This window comes from Hippocampus guttulatus, chromosome 2, assembly GCF_054856545.1.
Source record: "Hippocampus guttulatus isolate MCC_2025c chromosome 2, RoL_Hgut_1.0, whole genome shotgun sequence".
Lineage (NCBI taxonomy): Eukaryota > Metazoa > Chordata > Actinopteri > Syngnathiformes > Syngnathidae > Hippocampus > Hippocampus guttulatus.
In genome coordinates this window covers 20,003,672-20,024,647 of record NC_141262.1, presented here as the reverse complement: position 1 = coordinate 20,024,647, position 20,976 = coordinate 20,003,672, and the positions used below count along the sequence as shown (strand labels likewise).

The 20,976-nt window shown below is 42.2% G+C and overlaps 1 protein-coding gene across 11 annotated transcripts in view; it reads left to right on the top strand.

Moving 5' to 3' along the window:
* The window catches only part of atp11c (ATPase phospholipid transporting 11C (ATP11C blood group)), a 45,325-nt gene extending 24,599 nt beyond the window's left edge, over window positions 1-20,726 (top strand). The window contains exons 4-31 of one of the 11 annotated variants that reach the window (XR_015098051.1): window positions 419-499; window positions 1,554-1,661; window positions 1,928-2,056; window positions 2,730-2,818; window positions 3,497-3,547; window positions 3,986-4,050; window positions 4,134-4,215; window positions 4,305-4,455; window positions 4,796-4,993; window positions 5,620-5,790; window positions 6,917-7,113; window positions 7,200-7,271; window positions 7,347-7,420; window positions 7,515-7,618; window positions 7,727-7,908; window positions 8,822-9,079; window positions 9,501-9,675; window positions 9,865-9,967; window positions 10,057-10,202; window positions 10,284-10,343; window positions 11,266-11,393; window positions 11,836-11,971; window positions 12,051-12,116; window positions 12,185-12,319; window positions 12,395-12,551; window positions 13,985-14,075; window positions 17,164-17,195; window positions 18,390-18,505. Coding sequence is in view for 6 of the 11 variants with exons in the window: in XM_086101205.1 (XP_085957331.1) it covers window positions 419-499; window positions 1,554-1,661; window positions 1,928-2,056; window positions 2,730-2,818; window positions 3,497-3,547; window positions 3,986-4,050; window positions 4,134-4,215; window positions 4,305-4,455; window positions 4,796-4,993; window positions 5,620-5,790; window positions 6,917-7,113; window positions 7,200-7,271; window positions 7,347-7,420; window positions 7,515-7,618; window positions 7,727-7,908; window positions 8,822-9,079; window positions 9,501-9,675; window positions 9,865-9,967; window positions 10,057-10,202; window positions 10,284-10,343; window positions 11,266-11,393; window positions 11,836-11,971; window positions 12,051-12,116; window positions 12,185-12,319; window positions 12,395-12,551; window positions 18,390-18,604 (3,333 nt within the window). In the remaining 5 variants the exon portion in view is untranslated. Of the gene's footprint in view, window positions 1-418; window positions 500-1,553; window positions 1,662-1,927; window positions 2,057-2,729; window positions 2,819-3,496; window positions 3,548-3,985; window positions 4,051-4,133; window positions 4,216-4,304; window positions 4,456-4,795; window positions 4,994-5,619; window positions 5,791-6,916; window positions 7,114-7,199; window positions 7,272-7,346; window positions 7,421-7,514; window positions 7,619-7,726; window positions 7,909-8,821; window positions 9,080-9,500; window positions 9,676-9,864; window positions 9,968-10,056; window positions 10,203-10,283; window positions 10,344-11,265; window positions 11,394-11,835; window positions 11,972-12,050; window positions 12,117-12,184; window positions 12,320-12,394; window positions 12,552-13,984; window positions 14,076-15,616; window positions 17,197-18,389 lie in introns of those variants that run through there. The other 10 variants (XR_015098099.1, XR_015098073.1, XR_015098057.1 and 7 more) reach the window with 10 other exon arrangements.
* Window positions 20,727-20,976: the final 250 nt, after the last annotated feature.

Here is a 20,976-nt window from a genome sequence, read left to right as displayed (position 1 = left end):
GTGCTGGGGGATTAACCGATTACTGCTTCAAATTCTAAAACTCCATCATAAAAAACTCTCATGCTTCAGCTTTTGTGCACGGACATGAAACTGGTAATGCAAGTCTGACAATGTTTTGGGCCGGCATGATGGCGCTGACAGAGTAAGCCAGTTTGTACAAAACATCTGTTCCTCCAGTGTTTCTGACTGATCCACGATTCAGGGGAGTAATAGTCCCGTGGCCAAGACACAGACTACACCCTGCATTTACTGGAAGAGGGCCTGCCCCACCAAACCACTTCCTCACTCATTTCTCCCACCAATACGCATCTGCTGCTGAACAACTCCGCACTGTGCTGATTCAAAGCAAGCCGTTATCTTTGCAATGTGAAGGTTAGAAATGTAGTACACTTTTGATCTTTATTTTTTTTTTCACTAGGTGATAGTGGACACCCCCACCAGTCCAGTCACCAGCGGCCTACCCTTATGTTTTGTGATTACAGTGACAGCGATCAAGCAGGTAGGATCTTGCCTACCGAGCATTGTGTAACACACATAATAATACATAATATAATCTTTTCCTCATAAGACTTCTCATCTCATCATTGACTTCCTCCTCATTATAACAAGTCTCCATTTGTCCTTCTTCTTGAAATGTACATGACTAATTCTCTCCTGGACTTTGTAATTACGTACTGCTGTTGAATTCTGTCTGATTAGGCAAGACACAAAGTGGGCCTCTGAAGGAAAGACCACAGGGAACTTTTCAATGAGCGTAACTCTGCCTTTGTTGCTGCTTGCGTCCCCTCTTCTGATGTATTGTCTCACGACTGACTTTTTAGTTGGTCTACTGCTGAGGCTTTGAAATGCACAACAGTGGGCGGACTTCCTTCTGTAAATGTTATGTGGCCCACTGATAAAGCTGCAGGGCTTTTAGTATGGCATTGAAGGAAACAATGTGACATTCTGGCTGACCCTTTTTCGTCAACTGTCTCGTCAAGCTACAGTGCCGTGTAAAAGTGTGTTTAAGTTGAAACATGTTATACTTTTTTATCCGATTCATCAATTAATTGATTACTCAAATAACCGCTAGTTGCCGCCCTAGTATATACTATATACTGTATTTCATTGATTTATCTCTGCGTATGTTCTTAGTACAGCATGCCCCCCCCCCCCCCCCAATTAGACTGCTCTATGTAATTTAGTTTATTTCAATGTCTCACCTTTATTTCAACCACCTGAGATCATCACATGCCTTTCACCTTTCCCTGTAATCCTTCTTTCTGGCTCTGCCCCTGCCTTGGCTCACCTTCGGATTCGCCTCTTCACCTTCTTTATCGCTGCAGCACCCCATTCGTCTCCATCTCTATCCATGAGTACCGGTAGTTTTTAAATGCACCCACTCTAGTCTCTGCAAGCGCTCCTTTGCACCTGATGCACATAACAATGAAACTACTAAATGCTAAGTGCACCTTTCTTTATTCCTCAATTCCGATGTGCTTGTTGAGAAAAACACTGCGCATTTCTTTGACGTAGAAATCCAAATGCGTCATGCTGACTTGCATCCCCTATAGGGCTATGAAGACTGGCTAAGACACAAGGCTGACAATGAGGTGAACAAGTACCCTGTGACTGTGCTCGAAAACGGTCTGAGGCTACGGAAGGAGAGCGAGAAGATCAAGGTAGCTTGCAGGATCCCCGCTAGCCTCCTGAGAAAGAGCGATTTCCCATCAGGTGTAGTTCTGGAAGAGATGTTAGGACATGCGCTGACTGATAAACAGAAAACATATTTCACTTTTATGGTGAAGAGTGTGTCTAGGATGTTGTCTGCAAGTATTTTTGTAAATTAATCTAATAAGGGCAACAATAATGTCAGGGATATTCAAGATGGATATGCAGCCATTTATCAGATGTGGTGTGGTGGCCAAAAAGCTCTCTCTTTGTTTAGGTGGGAGATGTTTTGGAGGTAGAGGAAGAGGAGACCTTTCCTTGTGATTTAATCCTGCTTCGATCCAGCCGGGATGACGACACCTGTTTTGTTACCACTGCTAGTCTGGATGGTGAATCCAACCATAAAGTAAGTGGAACTGTTTTCAGGCGGATAGATTAAGGGGACTCCTGTGATGAAATAGGGAACTGTAACTTAATACAGTACAGTGGAACCTCTGTTTTTAAATGAATTCTCCTTTCCGGAGAGTCTGATGAAACCGAAATTGTACGAAAACCAAAGCAATACTTCCAACAAGAAATAATGTAAAGCCATTAATCCGTTCCAGGCATCTACACAAAATCTATAGTATAGAGAATAACTACAGTTTTACATTACTCACTTAATTAATCACTAATGGAATATGTCATTAACCATTGAGAATTTTAGCTTGACTCTGCTTTCTTTGGCCAAGCGCTGGCCAATTTATATGTGACACTCAAGCTATTTGTGCTTGTTTCCTGAGTGTGACTGCTCAGTAAGTCACCGTGTGGCCAAAGAACGTGGAGTGAAACTGCTTCACTGTTTTTACGTTTAGCTGATGGTCGAAACGCGGACACCTCATTAACGTAAACATTTTTAAAATTACAAAAATGGAGATCGGCTTTTTTACAGGACAGCGACAATATGAAAAAAAAGAATCGTGTGAAAAGGAGGATGTATATTCATATTCTTCTTAGTTGCTTTCCTTCATGCCAGTGTGTATTGATGCTTGTTTCATTTGTGCCATATTAATGACACTCAATCTCTTCCTCATCTCCAGACACACTACACTGTTCCAGACATAGAGAAGGATCTGGAATCCCTCAGTGCCACTTTGGAGTGTGAACAGCCCCAGCCTGACCTTTATAAGTAGGTATTCATCAAGTGACTTCAATCGATTCACCCTATGAGTCTGCATTGCCCGTGGTTGTTGAAAAGTGCAGAATCATTTCAATTCCAGTTTTTATGGTTAAACCAAAAGGATTAATCTCCGATATCAAAATGCTTTTTACCAGACGTGGACAATATTCTGATATCCTTTTTGAAATAAAAACCCACAATGATCACGAAATAACCTGGAAAAAGTCTGAGGAATTGAGCATTGCTATCCCGTAATCGTTACGTAAATAACTTGAAAGTAATGAGGAATTTGTTGGAATACATATTTGACATGTCATAATACATCTGGGACAATGTTTTTAAATTACTATTGGGTTTTTTTCCCTTCTTTAACAAAATGGTACTTACAATTCTGCATGTGCCTTGTGCTCAAAGAAAAGAACTGTACCTATTTTGAAACCAACAGCAGGCGCAGATCTTTTTTTTTTCTGGGGCTGCTTTGCTAAGTGTCATGAACTTGTGCCAGGTGCAAATGAATCCCACTCATTGAGTTTTAAAAGCATTTTTTTTCTTACTACTTTCTTCAGTTTCAAGTTGATTAGTGATAGATGTCGGCTTTTCTCTCGTTCACGGAAGGAAACCCAAAATTTTGTCCACGTCTGTACTTCTGCTCAGCAAGTCATTAATGCGTGTGCATTTTTCTGCCAGGTTTGTCGGCCGTATGCACATCTACAAAAGCAATCAAGAGCCTGCAGTGAGGTGAGAGCACTCATTATAGTCCGCCAGGCTGACTTTTAAGCAAGAACCTACCGGTAATCAAAACACAGTTTGCTTAAGCACCCGTTTGCATCACCAGCAAATCATTCTTCTATTGATCCTTGATAGTAGTAGTAGTGCACTGGTAAAATTAAAAGGGACTGGCTCGGATTCAGAGACTCCCTCCAAAGCATTGCCGTACTGTACATGTTGATCACTGGCTGCCTTTGTCGTGGCTGTTTAAACAAATGCCAGTGTCTCTCCGTGAATGCCCAGATTGCAGTCATATGGCCCACGGTCCCTGCACTGTTTAGAGACAATGCCAGCTGGGCTCCCACGGTTTCGAATAAATAAAATGAGAAGAATGGAATTCTCTATAAAATGAGAAGAATGCGGAACTCTCTGCCCCTGTTTCACTTTAACCGATGAGATCCTGTGCAGGTCTTTGGGTCCGGAGAACTTGCTGCTTAAAGGGGCAACTTTAAAGAATACTGAGAAAGTCTGCGGTGAGTCTACTATCACTTGCATTCTGTTTTACTAACAACAAAAGTAACAAAATGTAGCGAATTTTCTGCATGTGTTCTTTAAGGTGTTGCCATTTACACTGGCATGGAGACCAAAATGGCTCTCAATTATCAGGGCAAGTCTCAGAAACGCTCTGCTGTGGAGAAGTAAGTTTACACCAAGGTGCCAGTATGTTTGCCCACGTGTGATGCCAAGCTTTTAGGCAACCCGCGCATTTTCATGTCTTCACTCTCAGGTCCATCAATGCCTTCCTTTTGGTGTACCTTTGCATTTTGGTGAGCAAGGCTCTGGTCTGCACAACGCTCAAGTATGTGTGGCAAAGCAAGCCTGGGCAGGATGAGCCTTGGTACAATGAGAAAACCCAGAAAGTGAGGGACACCAATCTGGTAAGTTGAAAGATAGGTCTACCCGGCATGAGAGCAGTGCTTTAGATTGTGTATGGCATACACAGGAGTGTTGTTGTAACGTCTAAGGCAACAGCTTCCTGCACCATATTTTTAATCTTATTTTACAAGCGTCACCCTTTACTGATCCGCTTTAATAAAATTATGCAGTGTGAAAAGTGCATCGCAGACCGACACTGTGAAATTGCCCATTTCATTGACTGTTAACCCTCTGCGGTAATCAACTTAACATTTCAATCGAAAAATCGTGGTTTATTACCGCAGCATTACAGGAACACGAAAGTAAGATTTATGATGTCTGATTTTTCTCTTCTCTCACTAGTATCTAAAGATGTTCACTGACTTCCTGTCATTCATGGTGCTCTTCAACTTCATCATTCCCGTGTCCATGTACGTGACAGTTGAAATGCAAAAGTTTTTGGGGTCCTTTTTCATCACCTGGGACAAGGACTTTTTTGACCCTGAAATCAAGGAGGGGGCGCTCGTCAACACCTCCGATCTCAATGAGGAACTGGGACAGGTCAGTATTGACAGAGATGATTGGTTTTAGATTACATACGTAGGGCTATCATCTCCCGGGCAGGTGTAATTCTTTTTTTACATGCACCTGTGTTTACCCATTTTTCATCAACATGTATTCTCCCACCCAAACAAACCATGCGAGTATAGCACATTTTGAAATGGAAAATGAAAATAACTTGCATAACAGCCGTGTCGTTGGCCAGTATATAATTCAGTGCTTATTTTTTATTTTTTTTAAGGCAAGAGTTAAAGCTGATAGATTGTGCAGGTGTAACTAAATAAGAGGCCCGTAAAGTACGATTAAATTCTTCTATGAAACGATGAAAGATGATCTGACAGAATGTGATCGCCCGTCTAATTACAACAGATGTACTTTTAAATGCTAATAAGTAACCCCAAGCAGTCGGTGTCATTTTGACTTATTTAGTTTTATGGCACTTTTAATTGCCGTCAGTTGCCATTGGCATTTAGATTTGCCCGGTGATTGAGATGACAGAGATGCAAAGTTAATGCTGTGTGCAAGGTTAATGATCAATGCAGTGTTACTTTCTCACTCGGTCTGACTGTTCAAATTGACAACACCTTTAAGTGACTTTGACAATGCAGATTTTTTTTTCTTCCCAGGTGGAGTATGTCTTCACAGACAAGACAGGGACCCTCACTCAGAATAACATGGAGTTCATTGAGTGCTGCATCGATGGATTCCAGTACAAGCACCGAGACGTGGACTCTGAAGTAGACGGATTTTGTGCCACAGATGGGCCCGTGAACAGTCTGAAGGAAAAAGCTGGCAGAGTAGGTGTTTGGTGGCGTCGCCCCATCTGTTATACACAGGAAAAAAAAATCCATGTATGCGTCAACATATGGCTGCGATATCACTCAGTGCCCCGGAAGGCCCTTCACAGGTCACCCACATACAGTCTACTTGCCATGTCAGCATATGTATTCAGCACTCAAGTGTTTGTGGTACGAGAGCCGGAAAGCACTTTATGGACTGCGGTACGATAACATGTATATTGATATGAAGAAGTCTGAGGGACAATTGGCCGGCGCAAATCTTGAGCTTGAACTAATCACCAGCTACTGTATATGACACTGGGGCTGCAAACGAGTTGACTTTTGTGACCTTAACCCGTGGAAGTTCCCACGGGTTAAGGGTTAACTGGGTTAACTTAACTGGGTTAAGTTCCCAGTGGAAGCTCAAGAAGCCGCAGCAGTATAGAGCGCAAATGAAGTCACTGGAAAGTGAAAATAATTTTAATCTGTTTGTTAATCAAATACTTCTCAAAATGGATGCGCCTTCATCTTAACGTCTTTTTTGTGCCTCCACATTACTGCATGTTGGAGCTGTGACAATGTATCCACTTAAAACCTCCCGTGACTGAAATATAACCCACCAGGTCGCAGAGGAACTTTTTGACATCAAAACGGGGTGCTCTAAAGCAGCCAGGCCTGTGCAAAGCCCCAGTCAACATGTTACATCGGCGTTTAAATTAAAACTTTTTTTTTCTTTTACTGCATTTTTCCACCTTCTCTCCTAGATGTGTGCAGGCTCATGCCTTAATGAGGCACGCTAAGGCAGCCACACCAGTGGACTATCCAAAAATGAAGCCCCCCCCCTCCCCCCCACATCTGAGTTTATAGTTCTCAGTCTTTGCATGTTTCATCAATTATAAAATGTATTTGGAAAAACAAATGTCTGAATTGACATTACAAGGTCTTTAAAAAAAAATATACGTTTTTGTGTTGTAATTTGCTTTGGCGTAAGACTGCACTAAATAGCCCCTAATGCTGTTTCCTGTGATTGTTTATCAGAAATACATCATAAATACATACAATTTTGCCTAAATAATACCCAAGTAAGGATGAGCGGTTTGGAAAATGGAGGGATCATAATTATTTCATGTGTTTGTGTTGCTAGGAACGCGAGGAGCTGTTTCTGCGCGCCCTTTGTCTTTGCCACACGGTCCAGGTGAAAGAGTCCCCCGAGCCGAGGCAGGTCCAAGCCGGCAGGATGGCCGACCAGGTGGATGCCATCGTACTCGGTGTCCCTCTGGATGAGAGGGGCTTCATAGCATCCTCCCCTGATGAGGTTGCTCTGGTCAAAGGTGCCATGAGGTAAGGGGCAAGCTGCTAGATTTGTTTTTTTTTTTCACTGACCAGATATGGAAAGTTGTCACAACAACGTTTGTCTCCACCTGCAGGTATGGCTTCACATTTCTGGGTCTGGAAAGTAAAGCCATGAAAATCCTCAACAGGAGCCATGAAATTGAAGTGTAAGTTGGTTCATTTAATTAAAAAAAACAAAACAATAAATGTGCTCATTGGAACATTGATTTTTCTCTTTTCAGCTATGACCTGCTTCATGTGTTGAATTTTGACCCAGTGAGAAGACGAATGAGTGTAATTGTCAAATGCAAATCAGGTGAATGAGAAACTTTTCATTTTGAATTTGATTTATTTTCCACCAAGTAGCAATTCCTGAACCCTCTGCTCTTGTTTTTATCAATGTCCTACAGGTGATATTGTGCTCTTCTGCAAGGGAGCAGACTCCTCCATTTTTCCTCGCGTCAGACAGGAGGAAGTGGAACCGATACGTGTGCACGTGGAGCGGAATGCAAAGGTGGGGCGAATAACACGTCCTTGCTTATCACTCCAATCATTTCACGACAGATTTATGCAAGGCTGCTTTGAACACGGTGTGTTTTTTTTGTTGTTGTTGTTGTTGCAGGAGGGCTACAGAACACTGTGTGTGGCTTACAAACTACTTGGCACAGCGGAGTATGCCCGGGTGGACGCGGACCTGAGGGAAGCTAGGCTGGCTCTGCAGGGCAGAGAGGAGAAGCTCATGGCTGTTTATAACGAGGTGGAGACGGGCATGAGTCTCATCGGGGCGACTGCTGTTGAAGATCGGTGGGTGTGTCGCTCTCCCCCCCCCCCCCCCCCCCCCGGCTTTTTTTTTCCTTTTGTGTGAACTTTTAACGTCGTGAAAATGCTGTGTCTCGCCTGTTATCTCCCTCAGGACATTGCCACCTCGTTGTTGTCTTGTTAGATGATACTGCCATCTGGTGGTTCACATGGAGTATTTGTACTACTACGAAAAGGGAATATTGTGCTTTTCAGTGATAACTCTATTAATTAACTTGAAATGCATCACTGTCTTTACAGGTCAACTTAATTTGACCTTCCACAAACTTTTTAATGCGAATTTCTTAACTGTTCAGTCTTTAAGTGCTTTTCCCACAACACTCTGTTCTTTAACACTGAATTAAATTCATAACAGGCATTTGATCCATGAATACATCTCAGGCTCCACTGGAATTGGTATTTAAACAAAATCCTCTCCATTTTCTGTTCTTATTTTGTTAGCATTAGACCAAGTGAGCTACTAATTGATCAACAATCTTGAAACAGGATGTTGTCTGAGGACAGGGACCACTGATCTTAGTGTCACTGAGAATCATCAGCTGGTTGCAACAGAGAAACTTAGTAGTTGACATCCTTGGACATTTCAACATTAATACATTCTTTATATAATATATATTTTAAAAATTTGATGAAAAAAATCAAATTTGAGCATGTGAATGCAAGGTCAGAAAAAGGTCAAACGAAGTTCCGCCAAATTTTGCATCGCATCAGTGACTACTTTAACGCTGATCCAATTTAACATGTCCAAATGCTGAAATAAGTGATCCGTTTTTTAGAATTTTTGTGGTGAGATAAAAGTAGTGAAAATGTGTTGATAGTGCAAAACAGGAACGTAACAGTTCGATTTTGAAGTCTTGGAGGTTTGATTTTGTTAATGAAGCAAATTCTTTCTTTGCAGACTTCAAGAAGAGGCCGCAGAAACTATGCAGGCTCTGCAGGGGGCCGGCATTAAGATCTGGGTCCTAACGGGAGACAAAATGGAGACGGCAAAGTCTACCTGTTTTGCCTGTCGCTTGTTTCAGATGACCACTGAGTTGTTGGAGCTAACGGTGCGCACTCTTGAAGAAGGAGGTCGGAAGCGCGAGGAACGGCTGCACGAGCTCTTACTTGAGTATCACAAGAAGGCGGTGCAGGATGTCGAAAATGGCCTTGGCGGGTTGGTGTCTTAACCTTTGTCATGTCTCGTAGCTCACAAAAATGAGTACACCCATCTTGTTGTCAATTTTTCTGTTGTCAATTCTTAGTTTTTATGGGATAACACTGAAGATTGTCCCGCTTTACTGGCACCTCAGAATAACTCGACATTCAACTATTATTAAGAAAGAGAATGATAACACCAAATTTAACACATCTTAACCCCATTCACACCTGAGCCCCATAAACTAGTAACACGGACAATGGAGAGACAAGATGGGCCCATTTTGCACATTTTCCACATTGTTGTATGCTCACTTTTGTTGCCAGTGATTTAGATATTGCTGTGTTGAAGTTACTTTGAGGAGGCAGTTGTAAAATACTGAACCAAAATGGGAACTGTGTACACCAGTGCTGAAATCCTGACTGTTTTCTTCAAACAGGAACTGGTCGGTTACCAGCCATGAATATGGTTTTATTATTGATGGAGCCACTCTATCAATGGTGCTTAACTCCACTGATTCCAACTCCAGCCACTACAGGACCCTCTTCCTGCAGATTTGTCAAAACTGTACCGCCGTGCTGTGCTGCCGCATGGCTCCATTGCAAAAAGCCCAGGTCAGAAAAATATATTCATTCATTCATTCTCTATATCCAGTCAATCGCAGGGCACATTAGACAAAGAGCCATTCACCCCTGGATAACTTATTTCACTGCGCTTCCCTTAAAGGAAAAAAAAAAGGTTCACTTATAAAACAGAATTATTTCTTTCACGTTTCTCTTTCGGTGCCTCATTCTTCTCTTCAGATAGTAAAACTGGTGAAGAACTCGAAAGGCAGCCCGATTACCCTCTCCATTGGTGATGGTGCCAATGACGTCAGCATGATTTTGGAAGCTCACGTTGGCATTGGTGAGAAATCTCCTGCGCTAAATGTGGTAAAGAACGCAAGTACTGTGAGTTGAAAGTCTTCGCCTCATGATTCCTTCTTGATATTTCAGGAATCAAGGGTAAAGAGGGTCGACAGGCGGTGAGGAACAGTGACTACGCCATCCCCAAACTCAAGCACCTGAAGAAACTCCTGCTGGCCCACGGGCATCTGTACTATGTTCGCATTGCACATTTAGTGCAGTATTTCTTCTACAAGGTAGCAGAGCAAAAACACTTGATTTGCGCCATACATACAGAGACCACACTTTTGAGATCATCTCCATCCACTTTCCCACAGAACTTGTGCTTCATCTTACCTCAGTTTTTGTACCAGTTCTTCTGCGGCCATTCCCAGCAGGTGAGTATGCCATGATATCTTTCAAGGTTTAAAAACCGAGTCATCGTCTAACGTGGCTCAAAAGCTCACTCCACCCCATTTTCCCCCCCAGATTGACCCTTTGTTCTTGCCCTCAGATGTCTGAACTTTGTTGCTAGATTGCATCCACCATATTAGCATTGTAGAATTGTCTGGCCTAGAAGCATTGTGGCAGTAGAACCTGTTAAAGTTAGAGATATTTGTATTTCAGGTGAAATTTTGGGGCGAGCCTAAAATGCATTCAAACCTTTAGAGGTGAACTTAATGTGACCTTCTCTAAGCTTTTGAATGCACATGTCCAACAGTTTAAACGTTTCAGTCCTTTCCTCACAAGTTGCTGTTCTTTAATGGGGAGCTTACCTCTTTCACTCCCAAAGACGTTTTTAAACGTCTTTTCAGACTTGGTCCAGAAGTGGCTGGTGCTGAATGAGTTAACGGCAAAATTCACAACGGGCGTTTGAATCTTCAAACGTCCAATCAATGTCCTGGTTCAATTAGAGCTGGTGTTTAAAAACAGTCGTCCTCATCATGCTTTTCACATTTTGACATGGGACCAAGACGACACCTAACAATGGATCAGTAGTACCTTGCCATTTGTGATGCTTCAAACAGGATGTTCTCAGAAAGAACTATTTTAATCAATTGAGTTGACAAACTAATTTCATTCAGCAATCTCCTCTGTTTCTGAAAGTGGCTCTGCTTCCTCAACTTAACCCTCTGAGAATAGCGAGTTGCCATCACACTTGTACATTGTTGTGGAGTCGTAAAGTTGACAAATGTAGCGTTTAAGTTTGATGAGCGTATGCGTGTGTGCTAGTTTTGTCCACTCCGTGATATTAACCCCTGGTTGCCCCTGTCCGTCCCTTCCCAACCTCTTTCCGCATTCACTTCCCATCCTCCCCAGCCCCTCTATGATGCAGCCTATCTGACGATGTACAACATCTGCTTCACCTCTATGCCCATCCTGGCTTACAGCCTCTTGGAGCAGCACATCAGCATCCAGGCTCTGCTGAGCAATGCTCCTCTCTACAGGTAAGATCCTCGAATCTTCCCAGATCTGCAGAGTTGCAGGGATTTACTTTTACCTACTTAAAGGTTCATAGAGGGGAGGGTTTTTTTCTTTCTTTTTTTTCCATGTGTGTGCAAAGAACAAGTATTTGTTTTTCCAGTAATCCATAGTCACTCAAAAAAACATCACACCAGGCAAAGTCGGTGATGTGACAAGTGCCAAATGTTGTTATTGTGTCCTTTATTTGCTGTGTACTGGCTTTTGCACTTACAAACATTTCATTTGCACTAGTCCACCTGGTCTATTATTTAATTTTCCATTGGCTAGTTTTACTTTAATCGGACCATGCTATGGTCTGAGCAAATGGATCTGTGAATGCATTAAAAGTACGTCCAAGCAGAGAATATATAAAATGCCGCCGTTATCATTTTAGTGAATTGTTTCTGGTGTTTTTGTTTTGTTAAGAGAGATTCGCAAGAATGCCATGTTGCGATGGAGGCCCTTCCTCTACTGGACGTTACTGGGGGTCTTCCACGGTTTGGTCTTCTTCTTCGGTGTCCGATGTTTGTTTCGAAATTCGGCCCTGCAAGATGACGGCCAGGTTTGTTTTCGGCTCCCCGGACGGCTTTGCTGTACTCTGTGATTCTGAGCTCACGTGCTCTGTTTCTCTTTGCATCCAGGTTTATGGGAACTGGTCATATGGCACAATCGTATTCACTGTCCTCGTCTTCACTGTCACACTAAAGGTGAATCCTTGCTGTAATGAATAACATACACCGAAGATGTTTAGCAGGAAAGTGCTAACATATTTCAGCTTGTTGTTTTGTCTGCGGTCTTCCCCTTAGCTTGCTCTGGACACACGGCACTGGACATGGATCAATCACTTTGTAATATGGGGCTCGCTTGCCTTTTACGTGCTTTTCAGCTTCTTCTGGGGGGGAATTATTTGGTGGGTAAACAGATGATCTGGCTCGTTGTGTCTCTCAGCGAGGTGTCAACATTTGTGTCCTCTGCCCTCCCACAGGCCCTTCCTGAGGCAGCAGCGTATGTATTTTGTGTTTGCCACCATGCTGAGTTCATTGTCAGCCTGGTTGGTCATCATCCTCCTCATCGTGCTCAGCCTCCTGCCAGAGATCCTTCTGGCCGTCGTCCGCAAGCCCTTCACCCCATTTACTCAGCAGGTAGCGCTTACTCACGCACACGTGTATACATGCAAACACTTGGCCTGCCCCACCACACCCCACTTTTTTTTAAACACTAAACCTGCTCAGTCTCGCTGTCTTCTTACTGTTGGATTTAACCACATTTGAGACACATGATGCGGCATGTTTAGTTTCTTTTGTGAACATGCTAGTCTTGTCGACTGGCTATTTAAAGAAATTCGAACGAGACACAAAGTTGGGTACACCCGTAATATTCCCAACCTGAGACTTCATCAAGTGGGAAATGATCCATTTGCACTTATATGGTCTAAAATATACATTATTAATTTACTACAAGTATTGTATCTTTCTTCATCTATCTGTGTCAATGACCTATAATGACAGGCAGAAGGTCTGTTCAATACAGAAGAAAACTCACTTTGCATTCAACTAGTCACGGCTACTTTTCACACCAAGTAAATTTGTGATGAATTCAAACAAGCACATCATGATATAGTGTGTGTGTGTGTGTGTGTGTGTGTGTATATATATATATATTTTTTTTGTGACACTTATGTTTAGTACTGTACTGGGGGATTTCCCTTTTGTAAAAAATGTGCCTCGACTCTATAAAGGCGAGCAAACTCTCTCCTAATCACATACAGTAAGAGCGACATCCAAAATTCTGCCCATAGAAAAAAAGTCCCAAAAATTATACTGTGGGGACCAATTAAAAAAATGTCCTTAGATTATGCTGATTAAAACTAAAACTGGCCAAATAAGCACAATTCCACCGATTATCTTTGTAAGATTTGCCAGTTTATTATGATTGTTTATGCCATCACAATTGAGACAAAGCAGTGAGAGGTGTGTGCAGCTCCCAACAGGTCAATATCTGCAAATGGAAATCATAACATCGTTTAGATTAAGTGGGTTAGTGTTCACGTTTCTCTCAATCTTACTGTTAACAAATGTCATTTTATGCTTTTTTTTTGGGTTGTTGATGTTTTCAAAGAATGTACCTATTCCATCTTAGTGTTTTATTTACATACAGACATTTATTTCATATAGTTTGGGACAAAAGGAACCCCACAGTTGAAAAACGTGACGATACAGAGATCAGTGTTGTTTTTGCACCCAAAAATGAGTTAAAAACAGTTGTCAGACCTAATCCACCAAAAGAATCTGTTCCCCGATGTTGTTATTCCTGCGTTTATTGCTGACTTTGCCTTTTTAGATAAATAACTTCACCGAAATATTCGCAATTGTGCAGGTGTGAAATATTGTGGCTCATGAGCATATACAGTATGTTGTAGAACCCTCGATTTCTAATGTAGGCTCCGACTGCTTAATATCTCTTGATACTAATTTGCTCCACTTGAACTGCTATTCACACTTGACACTTTCTATTCACTCTGCTTCACTTTCCCTGCTCTCGCTTCCACCGTGGACCCCCCCTGGTCTCCTTTAAGATGAAGCACCGCCTTCCTTCCTCGGGGACTTCTACTATCTTCATGTTGTCGCAGACCGCTAGCACTCACAGCTTCTCTTGGAGTGACTGAGGTCTCTTTCTCTTTCTGTTAGCGTTGAAGTCTCCCTGTTCTTTCTGTGTCTGCACTTTTCATTCCTTTCCCCACTGTAGTCATCTTTCTCACCCTCCACATAAAAACGAATGAGGAAAGCGATGTATTGAATCAGCCAGCAGGTTCAAACCTTGATTTCAGTACTTGATGTTGGAGGAGCAGTGCGGACGATGACTGAAGAGTCTATGGCCAAAACGACAACAACAAAAAAACATCCAGCTCGTCGAGTCTTTCATTATTCTGCGTGCGGTCGTGTCAGTCAGCCGTTTGTGTCCTCCCAGCTGTGTCTGCTGCTGCCGCATGTTCAGCGCAGTGGGGTCGGTTCAGCACGTCTGAGCATCCAAGTCTGCATGAGGCTCAAGTTGGCAACCACATAAAGGACATGCACCGCAATCCCCCTTCTGGCCACTGCAGTCTGTGTGTCTATGCGTGTGTATGTTTGTGCGCTGCAGGGCAAGGGTGGGCCAACATTTGTGCTCAAAAGTCATCATTTTTATTCTTTTCAAAATGTCCAAATTTTGCCCACTCCTGGTACATTAGGGGCTGGAGCAAAATATATTCAATGTCATGCTCAATGTCTTAGTAGCTACATTCTAACCACATCAGTCAAAAATGTAAGCTTGAACTAAGGTAAGCAACTTAGGAACAGTTACTGTATTTACTATTCTGGTTTCCTGTTGAAAAAGGCAATTTTTCCATGTTCACGTGTCTCGCCGTATCGTCTTTTTGTGTATTTTTACCGCTTGTGTCTGACAGCAATCATAAGACCGATGAAGACAATGTCTGTCTCTGTGTTTGTGCGTGTGCTTGTGTGAGGGGCCATGAGGGACGTGATTCAGGATCATCTCTTTATACCCACTACAGAAAGGCTTTCCTTCATTCCCAAACCAAATTGTTTCGGGCTCACATTCACAGGTGGAACGCTCATACATACGCCGGTGAAAGCCTCATTCTCCGAAAACGCTCTTGTATGTAGCAGATTTTTTTCTCTCGCTGATACAGTTGTGAAACGCACGCACACATTCACGCAAACACCACGAAAACACTCTCATTCACAAAAACGCACCAAAGGAAAAATAATTTCGCTCACATACACTAACCAAAAACACTTACTCCAGTGCAGTGGTTCTTAACCTTGTTAGAGGTACCGAACCCAACCAGTTCATAATCACATTCACCGAACCCTTCATGAGTGAAAAATGGAAATACTGTATGATTCAAGAAGTTTTTCCTTCAGTTTTGGGGCTTAGACACAATACTGAAGTGCTCTCACATTGCTGAAATTCTCTCGTCGCACTAACGAAAATGTTCATTTTTAGTTTAGAAGTGCATTTCAGCATGGTGTGTCAACGGATTTCAACTCGTGTATGTCGGAGCATTTCACTTTGGCTTGTGTGCCCAAAAAAAAAAAGTCTTTCAATAATGGGTATTTGAGGTCATCCTGAAGTAGGTCCCCGATTTCCCCTCATATGCTTGCCAGCTTAGTTACGTCAATGGTGTCCTCTTGCCTCACCCTTCTAGAGGAATCCAGTTGAGTCGAATGTGGGGGCTGTCCCGTCCCCGCTGTCGTCAACCAGGCCCCTGCTCATGAGAACCTTTACAGATGAGTCCAATACGGTCATTTAAACAGGTACCAGTCCGCTCCTGGGCCTTCGAAGCCAATCTAAGACTGGCTCCCAACTCAAGCCCCCGGCAGCTGATGTCTCCACAGTCCCGGCTCCTAACTTAGTCTTACTAGGCACCCAACCCCAAACAAGACGTGGTGTGTGGCTTTGTTGTGAAAGTTGATATCGGTTGGCTGAAGAGATGCATTATTTCGAGCAAATTTGTTAAAATTCTTCAACAAGACGTATGCAAGTGGTTGCAAAAATCATCTCTTTTGACCAAATTGCTCCTTTCAGCCTCCCTTTTGATGCCTACCCGCTCTCACCCCTCAGCACCCGCTTTAAAAAAAAAAAATCGAAATGTTTCTCTTGAGTGTGATGATGATGCCAACGTTGTTGGGTTTCCACACCCGTCAGTGCGATTGTGTATTTGCTGTTGATGTGCTGTGACGTGGTCATGTGGACTAACAATGAAGGAACGATGCCTTCATTGTTGGTGTCAACCTCGGGCAGAATCCATGAGATGGGCACGGTGCAAATGTCACATGATTTTAAGAATTACCCGTGGCTACAGTACTCATCGTGGTTCTTTTCACAATCAAAAATTGCTAACCCTATTGCATTCTGTATTTATTTTTGGTGGACCATCTTAAGGAGCCATTGGTCAGACATTTGTGACTTGCGAGCAACAATTTTATTTACATTTTATTTGTTTTGTTGATATTTTCTTTACAGGTTGCGTATTTGTTGTTGTTGTTGTTTTTGGGGGGGGGGGGGCTTTAAAACGGATGAATGGCACTTTGAGTCTGTTCAATGGGATGGAGGATTTGAAATATGAATGTTTTGAGTTGCAAGCAGGGTCGCGGAACAAATGAAATGATCTCAAACTGTGTTTGACAAAAGATTCATTTTCTAGTCTGTTTTCTTATTTTGACTTGAGCAACAACCAGTTACAAGTGTTCAATATCCAAACGGTATGAACAAAAGTCGAAACCTAATTCTGATAACATCAAAGCTGATGAATTAAAACACTTGTGAAAAGAACCGGGATGACCACATTTTAAGGAGTGGGGGTGTTCTGGTGACTAACTACTCTTAACACTTTGGGTTTTCAGTGTCCAAAATGTTCATATTGCAGGAGGTTAAAATGGCTGCCAAACTGTCGAGTGGTATTTTTGGCAACATTTTTGCACAACGATACGAGCAACATCCTATGTCACGCTTCCCTCGGAAGCTGCGAACTTCCACCTATTCTCTCTTGCAATGTGAACATTGGAGCTTGTAGCCATTTTGTTCATAGTTGTCATGATGTTTTGTTTTTTGTGTGTGCGTGTGTGTGTATATGAGTGCGTATGTGTTTGGACCATATTCTGTTGTGAGAGCCAAGTGTGTGACCGCCACTTTTGAATGTGCTGCTGAACAATGGCATCAGGCGCTTAACCCCCATTTCTGTTCCCCAACTAGCTGCCCGACGGTGACCTCCTGTGCACATCCAGGTAAAGCAAAAGGACAAAAAGAGTTCTATTCACTGTTTGCCGTGGTGAGAAGGAACCACGTCCAAACACTTGGACTGTACTTAAGTAGATTTTCACTTCTCTGAGAAGTTCCCCACGTTTGAAAAGGACAGCTGCGATTTTTACCCCCTTACATGATAAAAATAGAATCATCAACTTTTTTTTTCCCAATCCATGCGGTTGACAAAACACAAAAAGGGACAAATTGGTCAAATCAACCAAGTTTTGACTGGTTGAGATTTTTTTTTTAGGGTTGTGGTTATGGTTATGGCCAGGGTTTTGGATTTGTGTTTAGGTAGTGAGAGTTATGTTTAGGGGGTTAGGCGAAGAGGGTAGGGGTTCGGGTTGGGTTAGGCCCAGGGTCACAATTGGGGTTAGTGGTAAGGCGTAGGGTTTGGGTTAATGTGTTAGAGTTTAGGGTTCGTGTGAGAGTTGGGTTTGGGTTAAGGTTACGGGGTTAGCGTTACTTGTGAGGGTTTAGGGTCAGGGTTAGGGTTTAGCGGGTAGGGTTATAGGTTAGGGATTACGGTTTGGGTTAGTGGTTAGCGTTAGCGATTAGGCCTTAGGTTAGGGTTAGGCCAGGGGTCGGCAACCCAAAAATTTGAAAGAGTCATATCGGACAAAAAAACAAATGTGTCTGGAGCCGCGTGTTACCAACCCCCGGGTTAGGCGTTACGGTGGGGGTTAGGGGTTAAGGTTACAGTTAGGATTAGGGGTAACTTTGAAAACTTTAATTTCACAGTCAAGATGGGTGAAATCCTCATTCGATGCCTACCTTTCAAAAACATAACTTGACAAATATGCTTTGGCGGCAGTAAACGGTTAGATTCCAGTTGATGAATTGAAAGGTCCATGGAAGTGAATGAGTTGAGTAAAGGATTTGACTTGGTACTTGTATGATATAACCAGACTCAAGGTCTTTACGCAATTATCTGTGCTTCTACTTAAGTACAGTGTGAACACTTCTGCCGCTTCTTTGTGTCACAGAACTTCCTTCAATCAAGAGAATTGCTTCCCTAATTTTTCTGTGCTTCTGGTTGCTGTGTTATTTCTCTGCGATGGCTTTTTGTGTGATTGTATTTTGTCTTTCTCGTTTTGGTTTTTTTTTTGTGTGCTTTTCCTTTGATGGTGCATACATTTACCACATTGTTTTCTTTTTTTTTTTCTTTCTCTCAGGCTGCAGCTGTGGCAACCATCTCTTACAAGCAACTGAAGGCTCGGCAGTGAACAGACGCAGCGGCGGTGGCCACATTTCAGGGTTTCGTGCCAATCAGGTCAGACGCGTGACCACCGCGGGAGGAGGCAAAACGGCACTTCTGACTCTGGGTTGGGGGGAAAGAAAACCTAAACTCTCCGTCCTCCTTTGTACACAACATGCCGGCCACGCCTGACTCTAGAGCAGCGCGGTGCATTCTTTTGTAAATGTTTGTCATATACTCCGATGACAACTATTTTGTCTTTTATCTACAAATGAATGCGTACACAGCTGCCTTGTCCCGAGCTCTGACTGCTGTGTTTTAACAAGCAGTCATAACGTTACCACTCAAACCGCTCGACTGCAGGGGCGGGGAAGTAATATTTACAAAAAAAAGTCTTTGTTAAAGCAGTGCTTTCAAGATGACAAGATAAGGCCAATGTGTGTTTCATGTTTTTTTTCCGGCATATTTAACACTTCATTCTTTTTGTCTGGATTTTTTTTCAATCACTTACTAAGTCTGCAAATTTGTCGCTCAAGTTGGAGTTTCCTGAGACCCCGTCCATGCGCTCTAAAGTCCAAAAAAAATGTGCATGTGTGTCTGTGTGTGTAGGGGGGGGGGGGTTAAGGAATAGATTAGTGATTTATGGGCAGTGTGGCAAAACTCAAAGCGTGACCTCAATCATCACGCCGCAAAGTGTTTGTGTTTAATGTGTTTAATTTAAAAAGTCCAAATTAAGAGCAGAGTAATAATATATATGCGCTATACTGCGTGGATGTTAGATGCTGAAAGCCAAAAATCATAAAGACTGTAACAAGACATTTGTCACTTAAGTGTGTTATTGTTTTTTAAAAATTATTTTTTTGTGTGTGAATGCGCGTGTCCAAAACATTCTGTAACGTCTCTATAAAAGCCTCAAACGTTTGTTGGGACAACTTGAAAGATGGCCATTCTCTGTTGTTATGAGCATTTACTTGATAATATAGTTGCATCGATTTGCCTTTTACAGTCGTGCCTTGATTTACAAGTTCAATTAGTTTCTTGACCACGCTTGTAACTCAAAACCTTTGAAATAATTGGAATGTCATCAATTCCATCCAGCCCCCCCCCCGAAAAAAAAACAACAAACATCAGAGAAATCCCACTCGAATATTTTGCTTTATAAAAACATACAGCAATATCATGACTAAAATGAAGCTCAAGAAATGAAAGAATTTTTGCCCCTTTTTTTATTTTCTCATCAATTCCATGATCATTGGGCTGCTCCTTGTGTGCATGCCTTTGCCACCTGGCAGCAGGATAATACAGACGCGGCCATGCAGTCAAAGCAAAAAACGGCAAATAAGGAACGGTGGCTCCTAATTTAAAACATGGGTCAGATGACTTGTATCTCAAGGCACTGCTATATTTGGGGAAAACCCCCAAAAAAAGAAAAAAAAGACAGCACTCACAATTACACGTCAGGCATGCTGCTCTTTAAATTAAGCTAGATTTACCCAAATGTCTCAAGTTTGTGTTTGGATGATTTGCATCAATGATACTTTTCATATGGAATACGATTAAAATTCGTTGACCACTCCTACACTGTTGAAGAAACGTCAATGGTTCACCAAAGCATATGATGTGGCCCACTGTGAGGAGTTTATCAACTGCTCCAAAAAAAAAAAAAAAACACTGGGTGTTACATTGTGCTGTTTACGTGCTCCCTTTATTTTTTTGAGCAGTATATAATAAAACAATACTGTATAACAATACATTCCATTCAACCATCCAATTGTTTTTTTCAATACACTATATCAAGGATTTGTTTTTTGACGCGAGTATATTGCTTCATATTTATTAAGCTATCACTTTACTCAGAAAGGTTCTATTTTCAAATCTTTTATTATGGAGCGTTAGTCTGTGTTGATATTCTTCCATAAAATGCTTTCAGGCTTTATAAGTTACAAACTGCTCTGTGCTGGCAAAATAACTCAAGCCTGCTTTGTTATAAAACTTTACAAGTGGCATCAGTAATGCATTTCCCCCCCCCCCCCCCCCCTTTAAAACCTTGGTGGAGTCTTCTGCTTGTCTAAACGAGAGAATAAATCACAGGAGCAGATTGTATTTTTAACTTTTCTCTTTTCCCTTGCCACAATTTTGTAAGAAAATTAAAATGTACCAAAAAAACCCCCAAGAGGTTACGGACACGACCATCTTGTGCCCTTTTGGCTCGCTAGCCTTAAAACCCTCCTAAACCTCTTAATATGAATGTATTGAAGATATATTTAAATTCTGAAGGGTTTTTTTTCTCTAATAAAGACCATTTTGAAGAAAACACTCATGTTCTCGTTTCTGTGTGCGTGTCTGTGGTAATTTGAGCACACGAAGCAGACGCCGAGCAGTAATGAGATAGCAGCAAGGCTAAGCTGGATCAATCGTGTGGCTGCGGCCTCCCTCGTCTACAGTTTCAATGTCACACAGGGCTTACAAACTTTGTTGTTGTTGTTTTTTTTTTTTTTGCAAAGGCCACTTTGACATGATTCATTTGACAGGAATTGGATAAAAGTAGGCTGTCAAAAATATGA